The 17,604-nt window shown below is 39.6% G+C and overlaps 1 protein-coding gene across 4 annotated transcripts in view; it reads left to right on the plus strand.

Annotated features, from left to right (window-relative positions):
• Positions 1 to 17,604, plus strand: part of DUSP29 (dual specificity phosphatase 29) — a 54,403-nt gene that overhangs the window by 23,773 nt on the left and 13,026 nt on the right. For all 4 annotated transcript variants that reach the window (XM_053692140.1, XM_053692141.1, XM_053692143.1 and 1 more), the window contains exon 3: positions 10,188 to 10,408. In XM_053692140.1, the coding sequence (XP_053548115.1) occupies positions 10,188 to 10,408 (221 nt within the window). The remainder of the gene's footprint in view (positions 1 to 10,187; positions 10,409 to 17,604) is intronic.

Consider the following 17,604-nt stretch of genomic DNA (forward strand, 5'->3'; position numbering starts at 1 on the left):
AGCACCAAAACCTGGTTCAAAGACCGTGGGATTACTATGCTTGATTGGCCAGAAAACTCGCCTGACCTGAAGCCCATAGAGAATCTATGGGGCATTGCCAAGAGAAAGATGAGAGACATGAAACCGAACAATGCAGAAGAGCTGAAGGCCACTATTGAAGCATCCTGGTCTTCCATAACATCTCACCAGTGCCACAGGCTGATAGCTTCCATGCCACGCCACTTTGAGGCAGTAATTGCTGCAAAAGGGGCCCAAACCAAGTAGTGAGTACATACAGTATGCATGCTTATACTTTTCAGAGGTCCGATATTGTTCTACAGGTATGTACAATCCTTGTTTTATTGATTGCATGTAATATTCTAATTTTCTGAGATTGTGGATTTGGGGTTTTCATGAGCTGTAAGCCATAATCATCACAATTATGACAAATCATGGCTTGAACTATCTTGCTTTGCATGTAATTAGTCCATCTCATATATTAGTTTCACTTTTTAAGTTGCATTAGTAAAATAAATTAACTTTTGCACGATATTCTAATTTTTCGAGTTTCACCTGTATAAGGACTATTCTGCCTTTTTTCAGCAAGGGCATTATATGTCCACAATAGACTTACAGGATGCATATCTTCATATTCCGATTCAACCAGATCACTATCAGTTCCTGAGATTCTCTTTTCTAGACAAGCATTACCAATTTGTTGCTCTTCCTTTTGGCCTAGCGACAGCTCCAACAATCTTTTCAAAAGTTCTCGGTGCCCTACTCTCTATAATCAGAGAGCGGGGTATTGCAGTGTTTCCTTATTTGGACGATAACTTGGTACTTGTTCAGACTTTACATTCTGCAGAATCTCACACAAACCAACTAGTGTTGTTTCTTCAAAGACATGGTTGGAGGATCAATTTACCAAAAAGTTATTTGATTCCTCAGACAAGGGTAACCTTTTTAGGTTTCCAGATAGATTCAGTGTCCATGACTTTGTCTCTAACAGACAAGAGACGTTTAAAATTGGTTGCAGCCTGTCAGAACCTTCATTCTCAGTCATTCCCTTCAGTAGCTATGTGCATGGAAGTTTTAGGTCTCATGACTGCAGCATCGGACGCGATACCCTTTGCTTGTTTTCATATGAAACCTCTCCAGCTTTGTAAGCTGAACCAATGGTGCAGGGATTATACAAGGATATCACAATTAATATCCTTAAATCCCAATGTTCGACTATCTCTGACTTGGTGGTTAGATCACCATCGTATTATTCTAGGGGCCTCTTTCGTTCATCCAACCTTGACTGTGATCACAACAGATGCGAGTCTTTCAGGTTGTGGAGCTGTTTGGGGATCTCTGACAGCACAAGGGGTTTGGAAATCTCAAGAGGCGAGATTACCAATAAATATTTTTTGAACTCCGTGCGATTCTCAGGGCTCTTCAGTTTTGGCCTCTATTGAAGAGAGAACCATTAATTTGTTTTCAGACAGACAATATCACAACTGTGGCATATGTCAATCATCAGGGTGGGACTCACAGTCCTCAAGCTATGAAAGAAGTATCTCGGATACTTGTTTGGGTGGAATCCAGCTCCTGTCTAATTTCTGTGGTTCATATCCCAGGTATAGACAATTGGGAAGCGGACCTCAGTCGTCAGACTTTACATCCAGGAGAGTGGTCTCTCCATCCAGATGTGTTTTCTCAAGTTGTTCAGATGTGGGGTCTTCCAGAAATAGATCTGATGGCATCTCATCTATACAAGAAACTTCCCAGGTACCTGTCCAGGTCCAATGATCCTCAGGCAGAAGAAATGGATGCGTTGACACTTCCTTGGTGTTATCAACCTGCTTATATTTTCCCACCTCTAGTTCTTCTTCCGAGAGTGATCTCCAAGATCATCATGGAGCAATCGTTTGTGCTGCTGGTGGCTCCAGCATGGCCTCACAGGTTTTGGTACTGATGATCTTGTTCGGATGTCCAGTTGCCAACCTTTGCCACTTCCATTAAGGCCAGACCTTCTATCTCAAGGTCCGTTTTTTCCATCAGGATCTCAAATTATTAAATTTGATGGTGTGGAAATTGAACGCTTAGTGCTTAGTCGTAGAGGTTTATCTGACTCAGTGATTAATACTATGTTGCAGGCTCGTAAATCTGTTTCGAGAAAGATTTATTATCAAGTTTGGAAGACTTACATTTCATGGTGTTCTTCTCATAAATTCCTAGAATGTTACAGTTTCTTCAGGATGGGTTGAATAAAGGTTTGTCTGCAAGTTCCTTGAAAGGACAAATCTCTGCTCTTTCTGTCTTATTTCACAGAAAGATTGCTAAACTTCCTGATATTCATTATTTTGTGCAGACTTTGGTTCGTATCAAGCCTGTCTTTAAATCAATCTCTCCTCCTTGGAGTTATAATTTGGTTTTGAAGGTTTTACAGGCTCCTCCATTTGAGCCTATGCATTCTTTGGACATTAAAATACTTTCTTGGAAAGTGTTGTTTCTTTTGGCCATCTCTTCTTCTACTAGAAGAGTTTCTGAATTATCGGCTCTCTCTTGTGAATCTCCTTTTCTGATTTTTCATCAGGATAAGGCAGTTTTGCGGACTTCATTTAAATTCTTACCTAAGGTTGTAAATTCTAACAACATTAATAGAGAAATTGTTGTCCCTTCCTTGTGTCCTAATCCTAAGAATTCTTTGGAGAGATCTTTACATTCTTTGGATGTGGTGAGAGCTCTGAAATATTATGCTGAAGCTACTAAAGATTTCAGGAAGACTTCTAGTCTATCCGTTATCTTTTCTGGTTCCAGGAAAAGTCAGAAGGCTTCTGCCGTTTCCTTGGCTTCGTGGTTAAAGCATTTGATTCATCAAGCATATTTGGAGTCGGGTCAAGCCCTGCCTCAGAGAATTACAGCTCATTCTACTAGATCAGTTTCCACTTCCTTGGCTTTTAAGAATGAAGCTTCAGTTGATCAGATTTGCAAAACTGCAACTTGGTCTTCTTTGCATACATTTACTAAATTCTACCATTTTGATGTATTTGCTTCTTCGGAAGCAGTTTTTGGTAGAAAAGTTCTTCAGGCAGCTGTTTCAATTTTATTCTTCTGCTTCAAGTTTTTTCCTGTCATTTATGAGATTGAATTTATATTTTGGGTTGTGGATTAATTTTTTTCAGCTGAAAATGGCTATTTTTATTTTATCCCTTCCTCTCTAGTGACTCTAGCGTGTAGTTCCACATCTTGGGTATTGCTATCCCATATGTCACTAGCTTATGGACTCTTGCCAATTACATGAAAGAAAACATAATTTATGTAAGAACTTACCTGATAAATTAATTTCTTTCATATTGGCAAGAGTCCATGAGGCCCACCCTTTTTATGGTGGTTATGTTTTTTTGTATAAAGCACAATTATTTCCAAATTCCTTTGTTGATGCTTTTTACTCCTTTCTTTATCACCCCACTTCTTGGCTATTTGCTAAACTGAATTGTGGGTGTGGTGAGGGGTGTATATATAGGCATTTTGAGGTTGTGGAAACTTTGCCCCTCCTGGTAGGATTGTATATCCCATACGTCACTAGCTCATGGACTCTTGCCAATATGAAAGAAATTAATTTATCAGGTAAGTTCTTACATAAATTATGTTTTTAGCCTGAAAGGGACAGTAAAGTCATAATTAGACATTCATGATTCAGATAGAGAATACAATTTACTTCTATTATTTAATTTGCTTCCTTCTCTTTTTATCCATTGCTGAAAGGTTTATCTAGGTAAGCTCAGGAGTACTAAGTAACCTAGGTTCTAGCTGCTAATTGGTGGCTGCATATATATATACTGATTGCCATTGGCTCACCTATGTGTTCAATTAGAACCCAATAAGTGCATAGCTGCTGCTTCAACAAATGATACAAAAAGAATTAAGCCAATTTGATAATAGAAGTAAACTTGAAAGTTGTTTACAATTGTATGTTCTACCTAAATAATGAAAGAAAAATTTTGGGTTTCATTTCCCTTTAAGGGCCACATATAAATTTATGGCTATAATAAACACAAATAATAATAATATTTCTCAACAATACTAACAATTTTAGTTGTGCATTTTCTCTGGGCCATAAAAACTAGCGCAGCGGTCAACAGTTTGTGTTCTCTGAATAATGACAATAATGACATTGATTACAAATCAAGTTCATCAATAGCAGTTCTGAGTTATTTGCATTCGGCTTTGTGCAAACAATAACGCACAATAGAGTGATAAAAGGGATGGTAGGGAAAGAATGTAAGTCAGTTTAACAGCCTTTTCGTTCGGTAGAGCCAACAAATTAAAGGGAGGAGAAGGAAGAAACAAGTAGGGAGAGAAAAAAGGGGGGGCTTTCTCTACCCCAATCCACACCCATGCACTCCCTTCAGGGGGGGGGATATAATACATTCCCCCCTCTAACAGCTCAGGTAGTGTAAAGCAGGAACGCCTCACCTCTCTGCTAGTATTTTGTCCTCCCCAGAAAGTCCCAGGGCTCCCAAATCTGGGCATACAGGTCTGTTGCTGGCGTGAGTTATAAACAAAATTCTTCATGGATTTAAAATATGAGATTAATTGTATCAGGGCCTGCGCCAGTTAGGGGTATTAGGTTTCTTCCAATTCCTTGCGGTCAAACGTTTTGCTGCCATTAAGATCGTTATCAGCAGAGTGCGCGTGGGCAGGGAGAGAGGCCAAAGGCCCATGTGTAGGAGAGTGACTTCAGGGGATAGGGTCTCCACCAGCCCCGTGGGAGCAGCAAAGGGTGCGCAGTTTGCTCCACAAGGATTTAATGGTAGGCCACGCCCACCATATGTGGTGAGGGTCACCTATCAATAGGCATCCTCGCCAACAGAGAGGGGAAGAGTCCAGGAACATTTTATGCAACTTTAGAGGAACATAGTGTCACCTAGTAAGGAGCTTGTAATAAAGTTCATAAAGGGTCATGCAGTGAATTGAGGCTTTGGTATACAGAATTGCGTCCATTCAATCTGTTTCAGTCAGATCAACTCCCCAGTCTCTCTCCCACTCCACCATCTGTCTGGTCTTGATCAGTTTTGAGGCATTAAGAAGAAACTGATAGTGGAATGATAAGGTAGAGGAGCGCTGAGTGCCGGCAGATATCCAGGTCTCCCAAGGCGTTAATGGTCTGAGTGGGCCACCAAGGAATCCCCAGGATTTCATTATGGAGACTAGCCTTAAGAGATCGAACCTGAGTTTTGGCGGTATAGAATGGGTGATAGCCAGATCACTAGTTGATAGAGGGCCCTCCCTCGAAAAGAAGTCAGCCACCCAGAGTTGAGAAAAAGCCTGCTGTACCGCAAGACCAGCGAGTGGGAGGCCATGTAACAGGCCGGTTATAGAGTGGTATGGTGAGGGGTGGGCGGAGACCAGTGCATTATGGCAAAGACGCAGCCAGGAGTCCCTACAGTGTAGGATCATTTTGTAATTGATCGGAATGTCCGAAGCGCAATGGGGGGATCCAGATAAGATCCATCAAAGCCATGTAGGCCGGCAAGGACGCTTGCTCAAGCTCTAACCAGTGAGGGCCAGACCTGGTTGTATTCCAGTCTGAAATATGGGATAGCAATGCGGCTTCATAGTAAAGCCTTATGTTCGGAAGGCCCAGACCTCCAGAGAGGATAGGACACTGTAGCAGAGTGGCTGCAATGCAGGGTCTCTTTCCATTCCAAACATACATGTTGATCACTGCTTGGAATTGATTAACAGGAATGGGACCTTTATTGGAAGACATCTAAAAAGGTAGGTTAATTTGGGAAGCTGCATCATCTTGACCGCAGCAATTCTGCCGTACCAGGAGATTTCATCCCATCTCCCGTTGGAGTTGAGAAAAAAAGCTGTTAATGTTCTGAGATAAAACAGTTCCAATGTCATGAGAGAGAAACACCCCAGGTGTCTCAATCCTGACATGGACCACTGGAATTTATATTTCCACCTAAAGGAGGTCCATTTTAGGGGATAAATTTAGGGGATATGCCTCTGTTTTGTTCAGATTTAATTTATAGTAAGAAATGTTCCCGAACCTCTCCAGGAGGTCAAACAAGGTGAGGAAGGGAATCCTTTGGGTCAGTAATAAAAAGCGTCAAGTCGTCGGCATAGAGGGCTAATTTCTGGTGTGTATCATGTAATAAAAGGCCCTGAATTTGTGCCGAATTTCTAATTGCTGCTGCCAGCGACTCAATGGCAAGGGCAAACAAGAAGGGGGATAATGGGCAGCCCTGTATTGTCCCATTTTTTATGTCTATTACTTCTGAGCAGAAGTCTAGCCCTCTCCTAGCCCTAGGAAGAAAAAAAAGAATCCTGACTGTCTTGAGAAAGGTGTCTGGGAGACCAAATGCACAGAGAGTGGAAAATATGTAGTCCCACCTCACCCTGTCAAACGCCTTTTCAGCGTCCATTGACAGGGCTAGGAGGGGGATCACCATATCCGCAACCTAGGTAAAAATGTTTAAAAGACGCATAGTGTCATCTGGACCCTGCCTGCCCAGAATAAAGCCCACCTGGTCAAGATTAATCAAGTTTGGGAGGAGTCTGTTAAATCTAGTGGCCAACAATTTTGCATAGAGCTTAATATCCACATTAATAAAAGAGATTGGCCTGTAGATTTTGCATAAGGAATGATCCTTCCCCTCTTTAGGCAGAGCGAGGATCAAAGCCTCTAAGAATTCCGGTAGCAACTTTCCATCTGAGAAGGCAGAGTTGTAAAATCTGGTGAGGATTGGAATCAGTTGTGGGGAAAAAGTTTTGTAGAATAAAGCGTTAAACCCGTCAGGGCCTGGGCCTTTGTTTATTTGTAGAGCGTTTTTGGCCTGTTTCAGTTCTGTTACGGAAGGCGAACCAGTAAGGCTTTAGGCATCCTCAGCAGACATGGTCGGAAGGTTAAGGGAGGAAGAAATTGGTCAATTTGAGGGACTGGTGTTTTAACACTTCCCTGAGAGTTATCTAAATTATATAAAGTATTATAATATTGGGCGAATGCTCTTGCGATTTCTCTTGGGGAGTAGACCATATCAGTTTGCGTTTTAAGTGATGGATACGTCTCTGTTGGGTGCAAATGCAGAGTTTATGTGCCAAGAGGCAGTCTGCCTTATTGCTTTTGTAGTAGTACAATTGTTTGAGGGCTAGAAGGTTAGATTGTACCCTCTTCTCCTCAATTATATTTATTTTGGATCTGATCGCTGTAATTTGCTCTGCCATCTGTCTTGTGGGGCCATTTCTATTATGCCGCTCTAATGTGCGGAGTTCAGAATACAGTTGGGCAAGGGATTTACCCAGTAATTTACGATTATTTGCAGCTTGTTTTATGAAATGACCCCTCAAGAAACCTTTCATGGCCGCTCAAAGTGTAGGGTCGTCAGTCTGTGCGTTATTACTAATGGTGAGAAAATCAGCTATAACCTCAGATGTGTTTGTGCCAGATGGCCCAGTGATTAAAGAAGGGTGCAGTTTTCAGCAATGTGGGGTGGACCACTGGTGAACATTAGAGATTTCCATTGTGACCATATCATGGTCTGACCATGGACATATCCGGATTTTAGTAGGTTGGAGTGACACAGCAGGTAGTTAATCCTAGAGTAGGATTGGTGTGGGTTAGAATAGAAGGTATAGTCTCTCTCAGAGGGAGATAGGCATCTCCACGAATCATATAAGTTATGCTGGTACATTGTGGATCTAAATAGGTTAGAGGTCTGACTAGTTGCTCTGTCCAAGGGAGTTAACAATCGCTAACTCCACCGATACAGACTATTGTAAGTTTTTGTTGCTCTATCTTTAATCGTGAGTGACTTAGTGCAAATTTGGAATAAAAGGTAAGGGTCTGTGATAGAATAAACACAGCCAATGTATGCTCTATACCTTGGGGAAGAGTAGCGGAAGTCTGAGATTGGGGGGAGTGCCAGAAGCAGAAATAAGTTATTGAGTAGAGTAAATGTTACAAATAGTAGGCCCACTATGAATAAACCCAAGCAAATAAATAAACATTTGTAAGTAGCATTTATTACAGCATTAACCAATTAAACTCTGGAACTTCTAGTTCCTATATAGTGCATAACCTTAAATTAGTGCAAAGATTTAGCATATACCTGGATCAACAGTAACATAACAAAAAATACAGTCTTGAGTGAGTAAAAGAGAGCTGGAGATGTGGCCCCCAGCAAGTAATTAATACCATTTCCTTGTAGCATCCTACCCCACTTTTCTTAGAGTAGACCAACTTGGCCAATCAGGCCTTCTGGAGTTTGAAGCCGCTAAGCAGGGAGAAGGGATAGGGTAAGGGGGCTGAGAGGGTTGTGCGGGGGCAGAAATGGGGGGCCCTGGTGTGCAGCAGGGAGGGAAGGGATTAGGGAATGGAATTAGAGGGTATCTGGAGTTACCTAGGCGAATTGGGTTTGGGGTTGGAATAACTGGGAGGTTTGGGGCTGCTGCCCCTAGGGTATGTACTTTACTCAATACTATCACAGTGGATAACCACTTGTACTAGGCTTTTAGAACCCCTAGTGGCTAAGTCGCGTAGGAGCCCTGATTCAAAGGCCCCCAAGTTAGTCCCCCCTCTGTGGTGTTCTCACTATGAAATAACCTGGGCTGGAACCTGAACTAGGTATAGTCCTTACAAGTCTGTGGGTCAAAGTACTTGAACAGAATAATGTGTTGAAAAACCAACTAACCATAACATTCCATAACATTATTAACACAATTAACAGATAATAACCATAATAGAATTCGGTAAAATGTTCAGAGGGTGAGAAATCTACCAAATACACCCATACATGCCAGAATACAGACCACATGAATACTTTAAATGTGACGCCCCTTACTGCTCACTGAGTTTTCAGGTGGGGAGGGCCAGGGTATGGGAGGGAAGTGGTGTTAAGCGGGGTAAGGAAATGAGGGAAGGGTATAAGGTAGGGGCATAAAGACTTAGGGTGGGGACACCGGGGATACCCAGTCAAATTAAGTCTGTTAGGAGAGCAGGGGAATAGGGAGTCATGGGCCCCAAAATGTGCACCTCCCTCACTACAGCCGTGATTTGAGCCCACAGAGACCCCATCCCTACAACCCCCAGGAAATGTATCCTTCGGCCGACCCCCCACCACCCGAGATCTTGATTGTAGGACTCTGTGAAACTGGAGCCTGAGCCATATAGCTCAGCCAGTAGATCCGCCATATCTGCGAGTCTTCATACGTAGAGAAAATAAAGAGTTGCAAAACCAATTAATCACATAACCCCAAAACATTTTAAACCCCCATAACAAATTAATCTAAAACAGTTTTTAGTATGGTTTTCAAAAAGGATACAGGGTTCAGTATTCAATTCCCCTTGGCTTAGGGAGACCTAGGAGCCACTTTAATGTCACTCAATTTAGGGTGAGCAGTCCTAATGGAAAGTTAGTGAACCAAAGCATTTTTAATGCAGCCAAGACATAAATAGCGCACCCTATAATTTTAGTGGGAAGCAATAGTATCATGCTAGCATTAAAGTGACAGTAAATTCAAAACTCATGATTCAGATAGAGCATGCAATTTTAAACAACTTTCTAATTTACTTTTATTATCAAATTGCTTTTTTTCCTTTGGTATTATTTGTTAAAGTGTAACCTAGGTAGATTGAGAGACGCTCAGGAGAGTGCACGTGTCTTTAGCAGTCTATAGCAACAGTGTTTGCAACAATGTTAAGAGCAATGTTATACATAGATACAAACACTGCTGCCAGATGCTAAAGACATGTGCACGCTCCTGAGCTCAGCTAGTATTACTCTTTAATAAAGAATACCAAGTAAAATTGATAATAGAAGTAAACTTGAAAGTCATTTAGAATTCCAAGGTCTAGTTTCATTCTGACTTTACTATCCCTTTAATTTAATTTGTTTTTGTGCATTCAAAAGCATGGAAGGTGTATAGCAAAGGTCTTGAGCATTGTTTTTGTGTTCCATCACCTTAGTTAGTGCTCCAACATGAATTTAAGTGCAGGACCACATAAAAAATCTATTATCTGAAGTAAAGAATTGCACCTGCGCTATCCAGCGTAAAAGTTGTAGCGCACATTATATTACCTTGTGAGCTCTGTATATTAGTCATGGCCTTGTAATACCAGAGCAAATATATAAGCAGTATGGATTGCGCTCTAGCGAAATAAATCCTCCATACTGCTTTGTCTTATGACATATCTTGTCTGATGACTATAGGAAAACAGCTCTCGATCGTTATGGCCTGGAACAATCCAGCTTCACTCACATCCTGAATGCAGCACATGGCCGATGGAACGTAGATACAGGCCCTGAGTATTACAGCGAAATGAGTGTTGAGTACTATGGAGTGGAAGCAGAAGACCTCCCCAGCTTTAACCTTAGTCAGTTCTTCTACCCAGCAGCTGAATTCATCCACAATGCACTGAGCAGCTCTGACAGTAAGTGCCTATTTCTTTCATAAGATAGTGGATTTCTTATTCCAAGTAGAATGACTAGAGGATAGACTCAGAAAGGTCTTCTGTAACCTGTAGATGCTGCACATACATACATACACACACACACACATATATATATATATATATATATATATATATATATATATATATATATATATATATATATATATATATATATATATATACACACACACACACACAAAAAAAATAGAGAAAATAACTCATTGTGTAGGTTCATTAACAAATCTAGACAGGCTTGTTTTTCCCCACAGAAAAACTCTGAATTACATGGTTTCCAATGCAGCAAAGGATTCTGGGTAAGATAGGCAAATGAGGTTCAGAATGACACACTTTTTTACTTCAAGTCTGCTTTTACACAGACTTCCTTTACGCCAAAGCATCACTGTTCACACAGCTTATAAGCTTAGCTAGGGTTAGTGCAGTGATTCAGAACCATCCCAGGACAGACTGTTTCGAGGTGTTTGCCACTCATGAGCTGGGAGAAGGTTTGAATCACTGCTGGGTGAAGATTTGTTAATGAACTGCACAAGTTATTTATTTTTTCTCTCTCTCTCTTTTTATAATTTAAAAGTGAGATTTTATTTTAACAAAAAAATGATTGTGTTTATTAACATATATATTGAGAGAAAGCTAAAAATCTTTAACATTAAAAAAGCTTTATCATTTCAATGCAAATAGAAAAGATATGACAAAATGTGGTTTTAGGACGTTTAAGTGACATGATCATGAAGGTGAATATTAAATGTTCATGTTTCAGATAGAGGATGCAGTTGTAAGAGACTTTTAAAGGGACAGTCAACACCCATGAAAACTTTATTCCATACCTTAGATCAACAACAAAAAACGAGCCTGCACCGCATCCCATCTTCAATAACACTAACGTTAGGTGGCTAATATTCAATGAAAATTTAGTTCCCCTTAGTTCCCCTTCTTGTTTTAAATCAATACTCGTTCACAGGGACACTGTTCTATTTCTAATGTGCATGCGCTATATAATTGTAGTATGCTCGCTATTAGAAATAGAAAGTGTCTCCGTGAACGCGGCTAAAGAATCTAGCCGAGGATTTGATGCTCATTGGCTGAAGAATTAGAGAAGAAGCCTCCTACGTAACAGTGGGGGGAGATTGGCGGCCATATCTACCGCTGAAAACTAAATGTTTATTGAAGATTAGCCACCTAACGTTAGTGTTATTGAAGATGGGATGAGGTGCAGGCTCATTTTTTTTTGTTGATCTAAGGTATGGAATAAAGTTTTCATGGGTGTTGACTGTCCCTTTAAAATTACTTCTGTTATCAAATAGACTCTATTCTTTTGGTGTCATTTGTTTAAAAGCATAATGTTAAACAGAGGCGTAACTAGAATTCACAGGGCCCAGGTTCAAGAATCTAAGAAGGGCAATTGCAACCTCTGCACCCCCTGTAGTTTCGCCCCTGATGTTAGCTCAGGAGCAGCAATCCACTACTGAGAACTAGCTGGTGATTGGTGGCTACACAAATATGCCTCTTGTCATTGGCTCACCAGATGTGTTCAGCTAGGGCTGCTCTATAGATTACTTTAACTATGTGTTTAACCCATTTTTAGGTCAGGTTATTGCTATATGCAAGCAATTGTGTAATTATTAAATGTTTTAAGACATTAAAGTTTTATAATCTAACATGTCTAAAAATCCTTGAAAAGCTGTTGGGGAATAAAAAGCATTTCCAGTTGGATTGTAATATCATTGCTCATGCAGAATATAGGGGTGTGATCACACCACAAATGTATTTGAAACATTGTGTAAAGTGTTATGTTGTAGCGTTGTAGGGTGTAAAGGATAATAATGGCTGTCAATTCTGCTATAGAATGACAAATCAGCTAAGTCTTAGGGGATATTTATGAAAGGCCTGTCGGACATGATCCGACATTGCGGATCATGTCCGACAGACCTCACTGAAATAACATTTTGCTTACTGCAATTGTTTTTCCTTAGCCAAACTCAACCCAACACTTGCCTTATGCGCAGGAGCCAATCAGGGCTTTTGTCTGCAAACAGCAAGTCTAGCCAAAGTCATTAAAGGGACATGAAACCTAACATTTTTCTTTCATGATTGAGATAGAGCATACAACTTTCCAAATTACTTCTATTATCACATTTGCTTCATTCTTTTATTATCCTTTTTTGAAGAAGCAGCCATGCTCTACTGAGAGCTAGCTGAACACATATGGTGAACAAATGATAAGAGGCATATATGTGTAACCACCAATCAACAGCTAGCTCCTGGGTAAGCAGGGAAAGCCTTGAGAATTATGCAGGGTGTCCATCTCTAAGAATTAAAAGATCTAAAAAAAATTAGAGCTAAACGACATGATAATAATGAAATATATATTGCAAATAATGCATAACTAAACATTTTATATTAAAATCTGAATGCATTTAATCTCCCTTTCTAGGTTTGTATCCCCAAATGTCCTGTATTTTTGCAGAAGACTCATTTCCTCTTCATTTTCCTTTATTAAAATTCAGTTTTTTTTCCTAGGGAAAACCTCCAATCTTTCTAACTCCAAGCCAGATAATTCAAACCATCATTCAGACTAGAGGCGTGCAATCGGATCCTTCGTTAGAATACGAATGCAGATGAAGGCGGCTGCTCGTGGCATTCAGCTCTTTACGTAGACAGATTTATTTTTGTGAAAGTTCAACACACTAAAATCTGTGCAAATCCACATGTGCACTTTCACAAGAATAAATCTGGCTCTGAAAAGCAGGGCCAGACTGGGAAACCAGACCGGCCCTGGAAAGACCCCTCCCAACCCCAGCCCCCTACCTTAGGGATATTTTTCCTCTGGAACAGGCCCCCACACACTCATTAGGAGCAGTCCTTGGCCACTTTTCTGCCACCAGAGGCCGCCACACCCTTGTCAGGAGCAGAGCGGCCTTGAAGAAATGCGCTACGCATTCTCACAATGCTTACTCGTGACCTCCCTGACCAAGGATGTGGCCCTAAGGCGACAGTGGCCCACCGGTTTTCTGGGAGGCCAATCCAGCACTGCTGAAAAGAGCAGAATTCCAGGAGAGGTTGCCTTCTTCCGCATTCGGATCCTAACAAAGAATCCAAAGGCACATGCCTAATTCAGACCCCTAACCAAATAATTTAAAGTTAATTTGATTGAGCAGATACTGTTCATTTATATGTGGCTCTATATGCAATTTTTCCAGTGTTTGAAGTCACACTTAATGGATGGAAGTTAAAGTGATGGGAAACGTTAGCTAATCAAATGTGTGTAATCTATGCCATTAATAAAGTATATTTGTACTTTTTTTTACTCTATCCCTGAAAAAGGTTAAATCCATGCCTATAATACTTCTATTACATTGTTATGCCGGCCCACAGGGATGAACTCTTTTTTTTTTTTTGACAATTCCAATGAACATGCAATCAGTGTGTGTGTCATATGACACTTGAAGTCCAGCCCTTCGAAAGCCCTTAGGAAGCCTATGTAGAGAGTGGGTAGAACTGCTCACAGTCACAGTCCAGTCTAATCTATTGATTAAAAAAATCTCAAAATAAGATTGTGATAAACCTGGTGTTTAATCCAGAGACCAGCCATTGATTGCACAACTATTACTGCACATCCATCCTTTAAAGGGATATAAATCCCAATTTTTTTTCTATCATGATTCAGATAGAGCAGCAATTTTAAGCAATTTCAATTTATTCCTATTATCATTTTTTTCTTCTTTTTCTTGGTATCTTTATTTGAAAAAGCTGGAATGTAAGCATATGAGCTAGCCCATTTTTGGTTCAGTCCCTGGGTAGCACTTGCTGATTGGTGACTACATTTAACCATTAACCAGCAAGCGCTCTGGGCCGGTTCCTAAGCTTACATTCCTGCTTTTCAAATAAAGATACCAAAACCTCCCCTGCATGAAGTGAAATCACCCAGAATCCTGCATAGTGAGATAATCAGCACTTAATTGTTTGAGGGGCTTCACAGAACTGATAAGATATCTTATGTAACCTCGCCATGGAGGAGAGCTTTAGATCACCAGGCCCTAAATATCAATTGAGAAGAAGATTATTTTTTTCTGACAAATTTCAAAGTTACTCCAATTACAAGTTACTCCCCCTTGCATCATGTGACAGCCATCAGCCAATCACAAAATACATATATGTATATATACTGTGAACTCTTCCACATGCCTAGTAAGAGCTGGTGCCTCCGAAAGTGTTAATATAACAAGATTGTGCATAATTTGATAATGGAAATAAATTGGATTTTTTTTTAATTGCATGCTCTATCTGAATCATGAAAGCCTAATTCTGACTTTAGTATCATAATTACTCAACAGAAAGGCTGTGTTTGCATTTAAAGGTATATGAAACCCAAATATTTTATTTTGTAATTCAGATCATTTTCCAAAAGTTTTCAATTTACTTCTGTCACAAAATTTGCTTAGAGGGACACTAAGCCCAAAAATGTTCTTTTGTGATTCAAGTAGAGAATACAATTTTAAACAACATTCCAATTTACTTCTATTATCTAATTTGCTTCATTCTTTAGATATCCGTTGTTGAAGAAATAGCAATGCACATGGGTGAGCCAATCACACGAAGCATCTATGTGCAGCCACCAATCAGCAGCTACTTAGCCTATCTAGATATGCTTTTCAGCAAAGTATATCAAGAGAATGAAGCAAATTAGATGATAGAAGTAAATTAGAAAATTGCATGTTCTTTCTAAATCACAAAAGAAAAAAATTGGGTTTCATGTCCCTTTAATTCCTATGCATGGAAGGAAATAGTGCTGCCATCTAGTGGTCTTACAAATGGATAACATTCTTTCAAAACTGCTGCCATATAGTGCTTCCAGACACATGAATGCTCCTGAGTTTACATCCCTGCTTTTCAACAAAAGATAACCAAAGAGAAGGAAGAAACTTTGATTCACAGAATTAAATTAGAAAGTTGCTCTATCTGATCCATGAAAGAAAAAAAATGTGGATTTCATGTCACTTTAAATGATTAGGGATCTCCCAACATGGGGCTGCAATAAACTGGGGAATGTTGTTGCTATTTATGGTAAACCAGGTCCTAAAATGAACATACCACTGTTTCAAGGGACATCTGCTTCAAAATCTGGGAAAGGACCATAAATTATTTTTTGAAATAGGAGGTGACCATATAACAGGTAACAGAACACTATAGAGGGTTAACAGATACTATAGAGAGGGTTAACAGATACTATAGAGAGGGTTAACAGATACTATAGAGAGGGTTAACAGATACTATAGAGAGGGGAAACAGATACTATAGAGAGGGTTAACAGATACTATAGAGAGGGGAAACAGATACTATAGAGAGGGTTAACATATACTATAGAGAGGGTTAACAGATACTATAGAGAGGGTTAACAGATACTATAGAGGGTTAACAGATACTATAGAGAGGGTTAACAGATACTATAGAGGGTTAACAGATACTATAGAGAGGGTTAACAGATACAAGCTGTTAGTGCATTATGGTCCTTCAGAAGACAGTCACCTTTTTAAATGTTAGTTTTCATACACACAGTAATAAGCATATTCTTTAGCTTAATATAAAGCTACTACTATTGCTCAAAAATCCTCCTTTTAAAATATGTAACTCGCAACCAAATGAAACAGGCAGCAGCTTGTTTATTTGTGATTCTTACAAAAAAGTCTCAGGACATTTACAAATGGCAATTATAAAACTACTCAGTATGAGAGGAAATAGCTTGCTGCACACTTGATATGAAGTTATTTTAATGGGTAAGTGAAAAAAATGCATTCAATTGTACAAAATAGTTATCAATATGGAACAGACTAGCTGCCGTGTTTTACTATATCCTTGGGTCTGTGAAAATTCCCTATGAAGGAAACCAAAGGTTGCCCAAGCTGACATACAAAGCTTTCAATTGGCGGGGGTGGGGGGGGTAGTTAGCAATTAAAAGGTGTCACCTCTATTTTAGTTTTGATATTTATTTTACTATTTTATGCTTCCACTGACTAACATGGCACCCCCCTCTCCATAGTATCTCTGGAATATAAGTCCTAAAATATATATTTTGGGCTTTAAAGGGACATGAAACACTAAATAAATGCTTGATATAATTATGTATTTAAAGGAAATGTTAGCTTGAGAATAATATGTAGATGTATTTTTTAAATGATATTAGTTGTTTAAATATTAAATAAATAAATGTAAAGTTGTAGTTTCTATAAAGATATGGGCACAACCATGTTGCAACTAGGGTTGACATGTGTCCTCCATAAAAATACTTAACAATCTCTAGGTGACTGGCCACTATGGTAGGTGAGGTCACACAATGCCCCCACATCCCCAAAAGCCCCACCTCTTGAGTCAACCATGTATATTTTTCCCCAACTGAGTACTCATTTTACACCTTGGCTGCCAGTAACATATAAAACAATCATTTCACTTCTTTTGTTGTCAGTAATACACATAAACATTAGTGATTTGACCCCTTGACTCAGGACCGGACTGGGAACATAAATATGCCCGGTTATTTAAAGGGGAAGCAGCCCACATCAGTTACACCTCTGTCAGCTAGGTAGCCATAATATACAAAAACCCTTATTCTACAGCATTCTGCTTAACAGCAAGACAGGAAATGTACATTCTGCTTTACAAAATAGGCAGACTGTAACAGCTTTCCTATTGTTACCCATATTAAGAGAGGGTGAGGCCTCTAAATAGTAGCAAGGCCCACATAAGAGCCCGGCCCACCGGGCATTTGCAGTCCTGGCCTGCCTTGACTAATATTTATTTCTGCTCCATATATCTATGCATTTATGCAAATGAGATCTTTTATATTTAGCAAAACCTTTTTTAAAAAATGGACATTTAAGTGTCCACTATTTTTGTGAAGATTTTACTGGACAGCCTGCTAAAATACTGGACACCTAGCAACCTTTGTTTGATGTACCCTAGATTTCCTATATCCCTCTTCTGTTAAGGGCAATTAGGAAAATGTATAAAAGTAGTCACTAAAGTGTGTTAATAATGGCTGTGAAGAATATATCAGTGTTTAATAGAGTTTAAATCAAGTAAGATAGTTACTTTATCAGCTCATTTATATTTGTTACAATCTGACATCAGTAGGTATATGAGATACATTAAACAGGTTTTTAAAT

Source organism: Bombina bombina, chromosome 9 (genome assembly GCF_027579735.1).
Source record: "Bombina bombina isolate aBomBom1 chromosome 9, aBomBom1.pri, whole genome shotgun sequence".
Lineage (NCBI taxonomy): Eukaryota > Metazoa > Chordata > Amphibia > Anura > Bombinatoridae > Bombina > Bombina bombina.